This window comes from Spinacia oleracea, chromosome 4 (assembly GCF_020520425.1).
Source record: "Spinacia oleracea cultivar Varoflay chromosome 4, BTI_SOV_V1, whole genome shotgun sequence".
Classification (NCBI taxonomy): Eukaryota; Viridiplantae; Streptophyta; class Magnoliopsida; order Caryophyllales; family Amaranthaceae; genus Spinacia; species Spinacia oleracea.
The window spans coordinates 109,510,744-109,526,049 of record NC_079490.1 but is presented as its reverse complement, the minus strand read 5'-3'; the positions used below and the strand labels follow the sequence as shown (position 1 = coordinate 109,526,049).

At 36.2% G+C, this 15,306-nt stretch overlaps 1 protein-coding gene and 1 pseudogene across 2 annotated transcripts; one reads left to right on the top strand and one right to left on the bottom strand.

The window, feature by feature from the left end:
- Positions 1 to 2,403: 2,403 nt before the first annotated feature.
- Positions 2,404 to 4,402, bottom strand: LOC110796087 (peptide-N4-(N-acetyl-beta-glucosaminyl)asparagine amidase A). Of its 2 annotated transcripts, XM_022001116.2 has the most exons (2): positions 3,921 to 4,402; positions 2,404 to 3,836 (listed from the first exon to the last, which is right to left on the bottom strand). In XM_022001116.2, the coding sequence occupies exons 1-2, from the start codon at positions 4,348 to 4,350 to the stop codon at positions 2,539 to 2,541; spliced, it is 1,728 nt and encodes a 575-aa protein (XP_021856808.1). In that variant the 5' UTR covers positions 4,351 to 4,402; the 3' UTR covers positions 2,404 to 2,538. The 2 variants fall into 2 exon arrangements, with proteins under 2 accessions (XP_021856808.1, XP_021856807.2); XM_022001115.2 differs by having other exon boundaries at positions 2,404 to 4,402.
- Positions 4,403 to 7,787: 3,385 nt separating this feature from the next.
- LOC110796096 (cytochrome P450 72A397-like) lies at positions 7,788 to 14,710 on the top strand (annotated as a pseudogene).
- The last annotated feature ends 596 nt before the right edge of the window (positions 14,711 to 15,306 follow it).

Genomic DNA, 15,306 nt, shown 5'->3' with positions numbered 1-15,306 from the left:
TCCATAGTAGCATCCGAATGTAACAATTCAACCAACCGATGAGAGTCTGAAAGAATTGTAACTCTTCCAATCCCTGCTTGAGATGCCTACCGTAAACTGAGAAGACAAGCCAAAACCTCTGTCTGAAGAGCAGATTCTGATGTTCCTGCTTGAGCTCCCCCTAAAATTCTATCATTCGGAATATGTTGGTTCTCAAGAAACCAACCCATACCTGCATTTTTTGTGTTCTTGTGCCAAGAACCATCAATCACAATTGTGGAAATCGGACCTTGATCTTCAACTCCAGCTAAAATAACCCTGAAGAAACCCGGTGGGAAAGTAATATTCCCCTCTGGTGGATGCAGATGCCTTACAAAAGGCCTAACCTGTGGTTGTAGTATTCCATGTTGATCCAAGCCAATCTTAATAAAAGCAAAAACAACTGAAACAGTGGTAGCCTCATTTCTAAAAATGCGGTTGTTCCTAGCTAGCCACAAACCCCAAAGAGTACTAATGAAGTAAGTACATCTTGGGCTATTCTTTCCATCCTGACGTTGGAATAGTCGGATATAAAACAGAAACCATTCTTTGAAAGACATGGTTTCGTTGGGTTATTGAGTTAACTTAATTAAATGCTTGATTTTAATTGTAATTTTTTTTATGCATAATTCATGTTTATGGCCCTTTGTGGTACAATGTTTGTATTGATTGATTTTTTATGCATATGATTTCTGATTTATGGCCGTTTAGGGTAATTTATTTGTGTCGATTTTATTTGTTAGGGGTACTTAGAATAATATGAGTTGTTGTTGTTTTAATCTAGGAATTGTTTGTCAAAGACATTAACATTTTGGAAGAAAATGATAAATTGTACTGAATTTTTTTACATTTTAATGTACTTTTTTCTAGCACTAAAGATAAGGTAAATTTTGGACCCCTTTTTCTTTTCTTTTCTTTTTTTCTTTTTTTTTGATCTGCCCCTGTATTGTGCCATTAGTTACCAGTAGTTTTCCGTACACTCGATGCGTGCTTATAATTTAAAATGCATGTATAATAATACTTAATTGGTTGATTAATTTTTTCCTTTTTTATTAATATGTAGTTCTAGTTTAATATCTTGTGATTTTGATAAACATCTTTTAAATTATTTTCCTAAATATTTTTGTTTTAATTTTTTATTTAAAAAAGGGTGGAATAGTAAATCACTTTTTTGACGACTTTCTCTTATATAATACTTCAAATATTTACTTTTTAATAGTCTCTCTAAGTAATTAAAAACACTAAAAGTTTGGATTAATAAACAGGTTACTACGGAGTATTTAGTACTAGAATTAAGCCCGTGCGATTCACGGATCAATACATTAAAATTATAGAGGCAATGCATGATTTGATACTTTTTTATGGGGTAAAAGTATTAATGACAGGATTTCCCGTCGTAAAAGAACAATTAAAATGTGATTCCGTCACAAGCCTGTCGTGAAAGGGGGTTGGGTCGTCATAATTGACTACCTCAGCACATATATCGATCATTTCAGTAATTAGAGACTCTGTCTTATAATATTTCACTTAAAACACGGGATTTGAGCCCGTCAAAAATGACTCCAAATAAAATTTATCAATTATTATATTTTACTAAGTATTTATTTATTATTTAGACTCCTAGCAAATTTTATCTCTGATTATGTGACTGGACAATCCTATGTAGACGCTTTAAATGTTTTTGAAAAAACTCCCCTTTGTGTATATATATATATATATAGATTTACTTAGACTTAGTTTTACCTTGGAAAGTGTAAAATAGATAAGGGGGAAATTCGCGTAAAAAAAAAGAAAAAAATTAGAGAGAGAATTATGTTTAAAAATCATATTTGATACTCTCCGTTTCTTTTTGTTCATTACATTTTGTCTTTTACACGTTTATTTACGACTAATTAATGTACATTGAGATTCCTCTATTTTTTTTTATTTAAAGAATAAAAATTACGTTTATTTTTAATGTTTTCACCCTTATTAAAATTCTGATATTGGTAAAATGAAAAAAAATTAATGTCCTGATAGAAAAGTGTGAGAGATTAAATGACCCAATAAATTTAATTGGTTAAAATAATCATTTGACACAAATTTTTAATAGAATATTAAAACATTTATGTGAGAATATAAAAGAAAATGTAAAAACATTTTGAAACACCTAAAAAAAACGTGAAGAACAAAAAGAAACGGAGGGAGTAGTTCTGCATGATGAGTGCGTAATATCTTAGATTAGAACCAAATTACGGGGATAGCTCAATTGGGAGAGCGCAGACCGAAGATCTGAAGGTACGGTTACCTAACCTTCTTGGAGTATTGGAGATTTAGAAGTTCCCGTCACTAAACTCCTGAATGACTCGACAAGTAGAAAGCAAGCAATTAATTAAAGTCAGAAAATAAAGCAAAAGTCTATTTTTATTAACCCAAATGTTAAGCTGAATAATGAAAATTACAGGGCCTCCATTATTAGGAGTATCGACTAAAGAAAAATGAAAAAATTTGAAATTTGTTTCTCCTGAAAAGAAAAAGATACTAGTCGAAAGAAAATACATTAGACAAAAGAGTGTTAACCTTACATTTATCCGTGACTTGATCAAAGACAATGGTGTAGTTGTGACTGCTGACATTCCTAAAGTAACAAAAACCACCCTTGTTCTCATTGTAATCATAAACCTGATGTGTACTCCCTAATCCACTGGACACCAAATTGTTCTTCACTACCATAGTTCCCTCCCCTCTTTGCCGGTTCCTTAGCATGCTTGAGGATACCACACTTTCAGTAGCAAATATCTTATCCTCGTTCAAACCCAAAGTCACATTACTCAACAAGCTATAGCTATTGTTACCCTCATCAACCTGGTTGGTATACACAAACAACCCGAACTTCTTCAACGATTCTGTCTTATAAAACGGACAAGCAAACCCCTTGTACAGTTTTGTCAAAACTGTGGTGTTTAAATCAATTGTCTGATTCACTGTCTGTAAACTCCCATCATTTCTAAGCACATTATAGTTTTCAAAATCAAATTTTTGTATTGAAATCGTTGTCATATACCCTTTCGAGGATTCTACCCATCCTTTAGACATTATAGACCTACTTGCACCAGCATAAAACTTCCCATTAAGTCCTTTGAAATGGGATTTCGTCCACAATGTTAGAGACTCAACATTGTTTTCCAAGAGCTGCCCCTTAACCACCTCCACCTTATTGTCTAACCAAAGATGCAAATTAGCATCAATATACCACACATTTAATGAATTTGTAACACTAAAGCTAATATCATGTGGTTTTCCATCCAACAACTTGCCCAAAAATGGAGTGATTTCTATGTCATAAGAAGGTAGATTAAAGGATCCAATCGCGCTAATCGGCCGCCAAACAAGGGGATTAATCCCACCAGTGAAGATCACAGTAAAAGGCCACACACTCCCAACCAATTCGCCATCCAAACTCACCAAAACCTCCCTAAAAGCCCCATTTCCGGGCTGTTGATTACTCATATTATTCGCCACCAAATAATCATTCGGCAAATTAGTATACCAAAACTCATCATTTTCATGAAATGAAACATAAACTTCCAACACAGCTCTATAAGCATTTCTGGGAATTGACACACTTTTTGACTCAACATCACTTGAATTCTCAACTTCAAACCACAACCCATCGTTCAATGGCAAATTTCTGGAAATGGGTAGGATCAAATCTGCAAAGTTTTCATACAAATTCCCTAATTTTCGATGATTTTTTCCACCATGATTCTCAATTGGGTAGTAATGAAAAGTGAGATTCACATGATAAACACCAGTATAAGTTTTGTCAACAACATTCCCTAAATAAATAGCAATAGTCTGATTAGATTGCAAAAGTAATGAATAATACTTAGTAATATCCTTACGAACCTTCCAGAAAATACCTTCGCGTGTAGGCTCGGCAGAGCAGCTACGGAGGAGTTCAACGCCGTTAAGCCAAACACCGAAGATGCGGTCGAATTGGCGGCCTTTACAAGTGGATGTGAATTCAAGGACGACGGAGGAGTAGCGGGTGAAGGGGCAGTGAGAAGGTGGGGAGTATAGTGCGGTGACAGGGGGTTGAGAGTAGGTGTGGGCAAAGTCGTGGGAGAGGAGGTGGTGGGAGCAAGGGGCGGTTGTGGTGGTGGTAGATGGCGGAGGTGTGGGTTTCGTGACTTCGAAGAACACAGTGGGGTGAGGAACTGGTGGCGCGTGGATGGAAGAAGACAGGGAGTTCGTGGCAATGGAGGGTGGAGGACGGTGGGGTGGGAGAGCCGTGGAGGGGTGGAGGAGAGAGAGTGAAGTGAAGAGGAGGGAGAAAAGTAAAGAATGCATTTTTTTTATTTTTTATTTTTATTTTTCCCTCAAAAAAATGCGAAGATCTATAATTGACAATCTTAAGGTATTTATACAATAGGGTAAATATCACAAAATAAGTCCTTCGAGAACAAAAATCAAAACTCTCACACACCATAACCCAAATACGGAGTTCTTTTTTAATAAAGTCTCATAATAATATATATCTTATTATAATATCTATCTTGTTGACGTAGATAAGATATACGAAGTACTTAGTACGAGTGCAAAATATTCTCATATGCCTAAAATATATCTTAGTCACTTCATTAATATTAGACTCCTAGTATCAATAAAATCTATCTTAGTAATTTCATTAATATTAGACTCCTAGTATCAATAAATAAGTTTGTCACATTTTCAAGTTAATACGGAGTATCATTTTTGTATTTCAATAACTGGTTGACTTTGCCATTTAACCAAAAGAAAAAGAAAACCTTTATCTTTTAATTTTAATTTTGTTTTTTAATGTTTGGTTATAAAATATGAAGCACTAATATTTGTATGGATAAGGTATTTACTTTTTTTTATTACTAAACTTAAATGATTTGCAATGTGTGTTTAATCGTTTTTTATGGTGTAGGATTAGAAAAGAAGATATGTGAATATGTCCATCAGTTAAGTTATATTGATTTTAAAATCTTATATCAAAACACACTAACGTGTTATATAGATCGGCCATGTACGTACGAAATGTCTAACAACTAACGAGTATTCCCTAAAAAAAATCTAACGAGTAACAATAAGATAAATTAAACTTTGTTTTTTTTTTTTTTTGACATAGGCTTAAATTTGCATAAAACTTAAAAACATGATTACAACCTATAATTAAAAGCTACCAAAACATTACACTGGGCTTTAGTAGCTATTATACTAAAACTAATTAACACAACTAAATTAGTTGCTTCTCCTTGTATTCCCTGGTTGATTTCCACATTTGGTTGTCATTTCTTCGCCAAGGACAGACCCAAAGCTGGAATGGTAGACTGAAGGAGAGATCTCTGGAAACCTGTGACACTTGACAGACAAGAACAGAAGGGGAAGAAAAGGACCTTCACGAGTTGGTTGAGACAACATTGTAAGCGAAACACTTTGCTCACAAAAAAAGAGTCATTACCCATGACTCAGAAAGCATGCTATGAACCCTCAAAAATTGAGGAGCAGCGTTTAAATAAAGGATTTTGAAAGCGACCAGAATAAATCTAACCGCTAACCTAAAATGAGAATTAATTGAAATATTAACTCTCAAGAACCAACTAACAACCAAACCCCATGAACAACAAGCCCTACTTCCACACAAACCTCCTTCCCTTAACCAGATTAACACCAATGCCAAGACCACTAACCAAAGACGCACTTCACCAAAACTTAAACACCCTAATTTGGTACAGGAGAGGACACTTATTCTCCTCACCTTCATCCTCCTGCAATCTATTTCCACCCCTACTGCTTCCTCAAAGCATCCCCACAACGACCATAACCAAAAACCATAATTACCAAAAATCATAACTACCACAGGGAATTTGCTAACCAGTTCAAAGAGACACCAACAAACTAATTTCATCAAAATAAACAAAACAACCCAAAAGTTACTTAACATACTAAAACCAGAGAAAGCCATAAACAACAAGGCAAGGACTACAAAGGACACGAATTTGGCCAAAACCTACTCCTAATCTTTACCTTTACCGTCAAGATCGGTGTTATCCGACACTACAAGACGGCGGCGACAAGGAATAATTTGAAGTTAAAGCCAAAGGGATACGAAAAATAGGCAAAACCTACTCCTAATCTTTACCTTTACCGTCTAGATCGGCATTTTCCGACACTACAAGACGGCGGCGACACGGAATAATTTAAAGTTAAGCCAAAGATCCCTAGAAATTCGAATCAACACCTTAAACTAGCAATTCCTAATCCAAAATAGAAACCCTAAACCTAAACTTTTACCTTTTACCGACGAGATTATCGGCAGCGGCGTTTAGGATAGATCTGAATTAGGTGATGGTGGTTGAAAATCCGAACAAGCAATCCTTCCCAAAACACACGATGGCTAGCTCTTTACCGGTTGAATTGAACACTAATTACACTAAGATCCGACGAGAAGAGTAGCAAACTAAGAGGAGGTAGAAGCAATCGTCGGCGGAAAGCTTGGCTCCGTCTTCCTCTTCTCTCCCGGAGAAACCACCGCAAACAAGAGGAATCAAGCGATGGTTTTGATCGGTTGCTAAGGCAGGCTCGCCGGCGACCTTAAACTCCGGCCACCAACGAGCCTGCGATGGCGGCGGCTAGGGTTTGAAGTTTTTTTTTTGGGTTTCCTTCTTTGAGAGGAAAGATAGAGAGAGAAAGGGTCGGTAATCAACAAACACAAGACTTTTTGTTATTGTTTGCTAATACAAATTTATAAATAAAACTTTGAAGCGAAGCAAAAACATGAGTACTCAAATCTACTCGTATTTCAATACAAAAAGAGTTGTTACTTGTTAGGTACTCCCTTCGTCTCTTTTTGTTTTTTACGTTTGACATTTTTCACGCGTTTTAACGATTAATTAATTTGCATTGATATTCCTCAATTTTTTTTGTTTAAACAAGATAAATTACGTTTATTTATAATGTTTTTCACTTTTATCAAAATTCTGATATTGGGAAATGAGAAAAATTTAATGTCCCAATGAAAAAGTGTGAGAGATTAAATGATTCAATGAGTTTAATTGGTTAAAATAATAATTGGACTCAAATTTTGATAGAATACTAAATCATTTATGTGATAATATAAAAGGAAATGTAAAGAACATTTTAAAATACCTAAAAAGGAAAACGTAAAAAACAAAAAGAGACGGAGGGAGTACTCAATTTAAAAGGCCATGGTCCTCAACTCCTCCCACTGGCAACTACGAAGTATACCTAGGGGTGTCAATTCTCAATCCGACCCAGTGAACCCGATGGGTTTATCCGACCGTTTAGGACCCGCGAGCTAAGATCCGATATCCGATCCGGTCCGATTATATTCAACCCGAATCCGATCCGACCCGTTACTATTGATCCGATTAAGATCTGAATCCGATAACAGACCGATCCGTCACAATCCGAATTCGTTTAATCCGAAACGAAGCGATCTGAAACCCATTTATGATCCGATCCGTTTGAACGCGAATTCGTTCCAACCCGAGGAAAATCCGTTTAATCCGAAATGTTTCAACCCATGACCCGTTTAATCCGAACTGTTTCAACCCATGACCCATTTATCCGAACCAATTTCGATCCTAACCCGTTTAACCCGAACCGTTCACACTACCAATTAAGAGAACAATAATTATATAAGAGAACAATAATTATGTCGCACTACCAATTAAGCGTATGACTATTAGTTATACGATGTACTTGTACTTCATTCTCCCTTTATATACTCTACTCAAATGAAACTTGTAATTGATGTAGATGTAAGGCGTAAAGAACTTTCAGGAGCGGCTGTAGTATTAAACTAAGTTTTATACTACATACTCAATAACTTATATTATTGATCTTAAATTCTTATTACTTTTAAAAGTTAGTTATCGTTTTCGTCTCCTAATTAAGTCATCGATATTATAATTATATAATTTGGAACCAAATGGACCCGACCAGGCTAATTAAAACCGTTTCAATCCGACCCGTGTTAGTCCGTTACCCGATTAATCCGATCCGATATGTATCCGACCCGATATGAATCTGAACCCGTTATAGTCCGGCTAAACCGTTAACAATCCGTCATGTTCCAATCCGTTCCGATCCGACCCATCCGAACTACAAGCCGACCCGTTTCCAATCCGATCTGATATCAACCAGTGCATAAAAAATCCGACCCGATCCGATCCGTTAAGTTTTCAATCCGATCCGATCCGACCCGTTAGCCAAATTAATCCATTCCAATCCAATCCGTTCCAATCCAATCCGTTTCAACCCGAATCCGATGAGTTCGACCCAAACCCGATCCGTTGATCCGATTTAACACCTCTGAGTATACCATTAGTCCATTACTCCACGTCAAAAAGAAAATTCCATTACTCATAGTCACATACTCCGTACTCTCACATCATTGATTCATTTCCAACTACTTTACCTGCTTTTTTAAAAAAGATAAATTTATGACAGGTGTTCTGTATTTGTTGGTGATTTTAATGAGCACGTGTGGTATCCCGTGTCTAAAGACTTGAAACAGGAACACAACTATGGATAACCTATCATAAATCCACGAGTACACGAAGTATTTTAACTGAGGAAACAAACTTGGGGAGTTCCCTAAAAAAAACACTTAGGGAGTTAAGTTCATAATTGATGGTTGATCGGTTCACTTAGTTTATTTAACCAGTTGTTTATATTGCCTTTCTTTTGGCTATTTTACTTTTTATTTGTGTAAAAATAGTTTGGTAAAATTGACTATTGAGAAAAGATAAATCTAAGTAAAAATTTCACTTTTTCCAATGAAATCCACTTAAAAAAAATTGGATTTTCTTGGAAAAAGTAAAATTTTGCTTGGATTTATCACTTTCCTTGACTATTGGATGTTATTAGAGCCGACAATAGCATTTGCCAAAAAAAAAAGAGCAGGCAATAGCAGCAATCATCGTACTGGGTGATGTTTGTGTTTGGCTCAAACATAAACGGCTTGGGAAACCTCAAAATTAACCTTACCCATTTAATTAAACGTGTCGTAGCATATCTTGTTAACCTGTTTAATATCAAAAATGTTAGATACTAACCTTTTTTTTTTCGTGTCCGATTCGTATCGTGTCAGATTTTATCAACTCTAGATGCTACCTAATATTCACCAGTTCAAAAGCCAAAAGTCATTTACCAAACGTAACGTTTGGTTGTTTAACCAAATAAAAACACCAAAATCCAAAAGCAATAAAAAGTCATTTATCCAACGAGGCAACAAAACTAATTCATGCAATGATGCAATTGGCGAACTCCATCTTTGTTACTTTTTTTTTTTTAGAAAGATAAAACAAAGTTAGGGTAGCCTTCTCTCAAGGCTATACCCAAACTTATCAAAAGATATAAAATAAGAAAATTTACTATCTTCTCGTGAAAAAAATGAGAGTTTCGATCCCCTTGAGTTAACCAATTCTTTCGAGCATATTTACCCCACAACTTTTGTCCAAACGAAAGTAATCGTTCACGTTGTTTTTGGAGTCTGTTGAGGTGCTGCTTAATGTGGTAATTATCTGGGTGGATTTGCATTTGTTGTCCTATATTTTGTAATTTATCTTGATTAAGCGCTAGTTTATTTTGAATATTTCCATATTTTCGAAAATGCCATTGTTTAAGGTCTAATTTTAAGCGATATAACTTCTGCATGATCCTGAATAATCTTGATCCTTGATGTTTTTGTTTCCCATTTTTAGTGACAAGAGCTTTTGCTTCTGTTAGGTTATGATACATATAATTGAATATAAATCATGCGGAAAAACCATAAAAGCCAGGAATCCAAATTAATTGTCACATAATAATTAGCATAATTTAGCATACATACTCTTTGTAGCGTGCCCTCCCTAGCTGCGCCCGAACAGAACAAGAACAAGTCTAGGACTCTAAATGTCGTCCCTCCGTAGATAGTCCACAGCACGCTCGGATCCGCCTTAGGTTTAATTAACTAGAATTGCGCCAAAGGTACTATGAAATTTTCGGATTTTTATGACAAATAAAAGTCTGAGTTTTAAGCCTAAAACTTGAATGAATACTTGAATTACTCGTTGTAAATTGTGAACTATGATCACCTATTTATAGGGCATGGAAATCGGATATTAGAATCCTACTAGGAAACAATTTAAGTAATCTGAATTTAACTTAAATTCAATTAATTAATTATCTAGTAGATTTAGGAAATCAATTTAAACGAATCCTAATCGATCAAGGTTTCGTACACAAACACAAACTCACACACACGCACAACAGCCCACGAGGGGCGCCATGCGCGCGCACTGAGGCCTGGCCCAACAATTGCTCGCAGCCCACGAGGGGCGCGCCTGCTGGCCTTGCTCGCGCTTGGCTGGGCTTTGCTTGTTGGTCGCGCGGGCTTCGCTAGGCGTTGGGCCTAGCTTCGTGTTGGGCCTTGCGTCTAGCAAGCTCGTCCGATGTTTAATTCGTACGTCGCGCTTCCGATTAATTTTTCGATTCCGGAATTCATTTCCGATACGAACAATATTTAATATTTCCGATTCCGGAATAAATTTCCGTTTCGAACAAATATTTAATATTTTCGTTTCCGGAATTATTTTCTGAATCCGATAATATTTTCGATTCCGACAATATTTCCGTTTTCGGCAATATTTCAGATTTCGGCAATATTTCCATTCCCGATAATATTTTCCGATACGTACCATGTTTCCGTTTCCGGCAACATCTACGACTTGGATAATATTTATATTTCCGACACGACCCATATTTTCGTTTCCGGCAATATCATCGTTTCCGTAGTATTCATAATTTGCCTTTGACGATCTCAGCTCCCAGTGGAACCAAGATCCGTCGATTCCGAATATCCATAGATGGAGTATTTAATACCATAAAATACTTGATCCGTTTACGTACTATTTCTGTGACCCTACGGGTTCAGTCAAGAGTAAGTTGTGAATTAATATCATTAATCCACTTGAACTGAAGCGGCCTCTAGCTTGGCATACAGTTCACTTGATCTCACTGAATTATTAACCTGTATAATTAATACTGAACCGCATTTATTAGACTTACCATTAAATGCATACTTGGACCAAGGGCATTATTTCCTTCAGTCTCCCACTTGTCCTTAGGGACAAGTGTGCATTTCCTAATTCCTTTGTCACTCGATGCTTGCTCTTGAACATAAGGTAAGAGTTGTCATCCTTATTATGTCCAGAGGTGTTTCTCGGTTTCAGAGTTCAACTGATCAAATAAACAGATAATCATAACCTATGATTCATCTGAGCACGACCATGCATTTTATAGTTTCTAGCTCTCCGAGTGGCCTTGAACAACTTTTAGCATCTCATCCCGATTTATGGGAGGACATTCCCAATCTTACGATCTTGAGATTAGATTTCGTTTGATAGGTGATTACCCGAGCGTTGCCTTTATAGCCTCCTTTAACGGTGTGACGGTTGACAACGTCAAAGTAAGCAGTTCTCAAACAAGTAATCTCAAATCACTCAGGTATTGAGGATTAGTGTCTAATAATTTTAATGAAATTTACTTATGACAGATTTTCATCTCTTACAGTAAAGTTTCATAGGTCTGTCCGATACTAGTTTTCCCAAAGTAAGTATCTATGCAAATGATTGCGACATTGCCATGTCCACATAGTTCAAGAAACAGAACTACTAGTCATCTTGCATTCTAGTCGTCTAACGTTTTCTATGCGTCCATTTTTATAGAAAACTCCGACCAGGGACCATTTTCAACTTTTGACATTCAAGTTCACTTGATAGACATTTCTTAGTCACAGGACTGGTCCTGACAATCTATCTTGAATATATCGTCAAATTGAAGAGACTCATCATTTAATAAACCACAAATTAAAGGGAAAAATGAATTCTATTCATTAATGTGAATGGTTAACCAATAATGTTTTACAAAGTATTAAACTCTAAAACTTTAAAACATTAAATAAGGACATCAAAGCCATTCTCTAACATGCTTGATTCCCATAGCTGTAGTGTGCGAGTTGTACTTCGCTTGCGGCAGAGGTTTAGTTCACTAGAAGAAAAATCGACATGTGCTTCCCTACAAGTGCGGCTCATTTAATAAATTGGCGGCACTTGAGAGCAAATAAAATAAAAACAAAAGTACATTTTCACAAGTGCGGGCTCATTTAAGAAAATTGGCAGCACTTGAGTTCAAGTGCGGGCTTTAAACTCAAGCGCGGGCTCATTTTACAAACGCAACAGAAAATATTTCACGAAAACCATTTCATTTGCCGCCTATCTCTCCTTCCTCCTCTCTGGTTAGTGCTTTCCCTAAATTCATTTTCTCGTTTATCTCTCCTTCCCGGCTTCCCCTCTCCGGTTCGCCGCTGCTCTTCCTCTCCTTGTTGCGTCCCTCCTCCACCGCTTCTACAACCGCCTGCCGGATTCTGGTTCCCTCGTTGGTTTGTATTTCCTAACCCTATTTTATTGATTTAATTTTCTGAATAATAATTTGATTTGTTGATTTTCTCACAAATATTCAGTTCAATTGTGTATTTAATTATGTTGAAATTTGGTAATTAGAGTTGTTTTGCTACACTACTAATAACATTGTTACCAAAATAATTTGGTGTACGATAGATTTTTGGTATTACCGTTGTTACTAGAAGTATGAGATGTCAATTTGTTAATAAAATATTGAAAATTGTTTTGGAGCCCAGTAAGATTAAGATTAAGGCGGAAAAAGTTGATATTTGTTACCCTCAAATTATCCAGAGTGGTGGTAAGTTTGATTTGAGGCCGAGTGCATCAAGTAATGATTATTTGTTGTATTTTGATCCAGGTAGTGTGATTATTTGTGCTATTTGATCTAGGTATAACAGTTATTGTTAAAATATATCAAGAACTATTCTGATTGATGCTAATCAAAATCAGAGTGAGGCCTATGAGGTGTTGCATAAGGCGCATGATGCGGCCATGTTGTGTATGTGATGGAGAAAGAGAAACCAGAATTGGTGAAGAATTTGACTAAGTCAGCTGGCACTGGTATTGGGCTTGAATTTAGGGAAACGGGTCTGAACTTGAATTCCAAGCATGAGAAAGAGTTAAAACCAGGGATGGTATTTAATGTTGGTTTAGGGTTTCAGCACTTGACGACTCAGGCCAGTAACCCGAAAAGCCAGAAATTTTCTCTGAAATCACCCTACGCCTTCTGCAATCAGTTTATATCCCTAGATGGATGTATGATATTATTTCCTAAGTATTGCAGTAGGAAAACTTTTATACTTACTTAATTACAATGCACTGATGATATTATATTGGTTTCCTTATAGGTATGTGCCAACAAAGACCAATAGGAGGATGAAAACAGTAAACTCTGAAATACAAAATTTATTAACCGGGATAATCGTTAAGAGAAAGAAGGCAATGGAGGCCGGCGAAGCTTCCAAGGATGATTTGTTGGGGATATTATTGGACTCCAACTACAAAGACACTGAAAATGTTCTCAGTAACAAGAAAAAACTAAGCATGACTTTCCAAGAATTGATTGATGAGTGCAAACTGTTCTACTTAGCAGGGCAAGAGTCAACCTCGGTGTTTCTAGCATGGAAAAAGATTTTTTTGGGAAAGCACAGACTGGCAAGCACGAGCACGGGAAGAAGTAGTTGCAACATTTGGAAAAAACGAGTCTGATTTTGAAGGCTTAAACCATTTGAAGATAGTAAGTGCTTAATTCATTCTTTTATAGTAGTAAGGTTCAATTCAACTGTTTAATAAAGTTAATTTATAAATGATGTTTGTTTGATCGTGTTGTAGGTGACAATGATAATGAATGAGGTGTTGAGGTTGTACCCACCAGTGTGTACAATCACCCGTAAGAATTTCAACCATGACGTACAGCTTGGAAATCTGACAGTCCCTCATGGTGCTATGGTTACGATGTCAGCATATCGTATTCAAAGAGATCCTAAAATATGGGGTGATGATGCAAAAGAGTTTAACCCACAGAGATTTTCAGAAGGGGTTGCAAAGGCTACAAAGGGGAATATTGCATTCTTTCCTTTTGGTTGGGGGCCGCGAATCTGCATCGGCCAAAACTTTGCACCTCTTGAAGCTAAAATGGCAGTGTCCATGGTTTTACAACGCTTTTCTTTTGAGCTATCACCGTCTTATACTCATGCTCCTACCACTATCCTCACTCTTCAACCCCAACAAGGTGCTCATCTCATTATACATAAGCTCAGGGACTAAGTTATTGCTACTATACATGTATACATGTAAGATTTCATCATGACACAAGCCAACCTTAGTATTTAATTTACTTAGTATACTGTCAGTGTTGCGGAGAAGGGCCCAGAAATCACAACCGCATTGAGCTCTAAGTTACTGAAGGATATTGCCTACTCATTCTATGAGGAAGAAGAAAAAGACCCACCGAGGATAATGGTTTCTTACCGAAATTTTCTTCTTGAATTGACTGTTTGTAGTATGTTGTTCTTGTGGTTTGTTGTTAAGTCAATTACACTTGTACTTTTATGTTTTCAATGTAATTGCTGGTTAACATGTGTGCTTTCTGGGTAATATAAGGTATAGATTTAAGAATTTGGTTGTATAGAGATGCTAGAAAAGAAAGTAGAAGTTGTGCATCGGCATAAGTTTGCTTATGAAAGAAAAAGATACCACAATTTAGTCCAAAATGAGTTTGGTAAAGATTATATGTCAAATAATGTAGAAGTTCATGATGTTTGTGCACTAATCTCCGTTCTATGTCTGTAGCTTCTTAATCTTAAAATGTGCTATGATTTTGTTGGTTCCCTTTTTGGCTTTCTGTTTAAGTTTGTGAAGTGTGTTTTGTATCCTACATTTGTTTTTGTGCATAGTGAAGTATTGCTTGCTGCGTGCCTAGTGTGTCTCATATGGCCTAGTGTGCACTCTGGATGATAAACCTTAAATGTTCTTAACTAGACTTAACTAGGTGACATTGAGTTGAAAGTTGGAATTGAAATGACCCACTTTAGTCACATATGACCTATAATGATCAAACGAGCCTTAAATGTTCATAACTTGACCAACGTAGGTGAGAATGAGTCTTAGAAATATAAAACTAAGTATATTAAACATGTAGGATTTTAAATACTTATATAGGTTCATTACTTGAAAGTTGAGAGCGAAATAAGTCATATTAGTCAATATATGACCTATAATGATCAAACGATCCTTAAATATGCATAACTTGACCAAAATAGGTGAGAATGAGTCTTAGAATTATAAAAATAAGAATATTATACATATA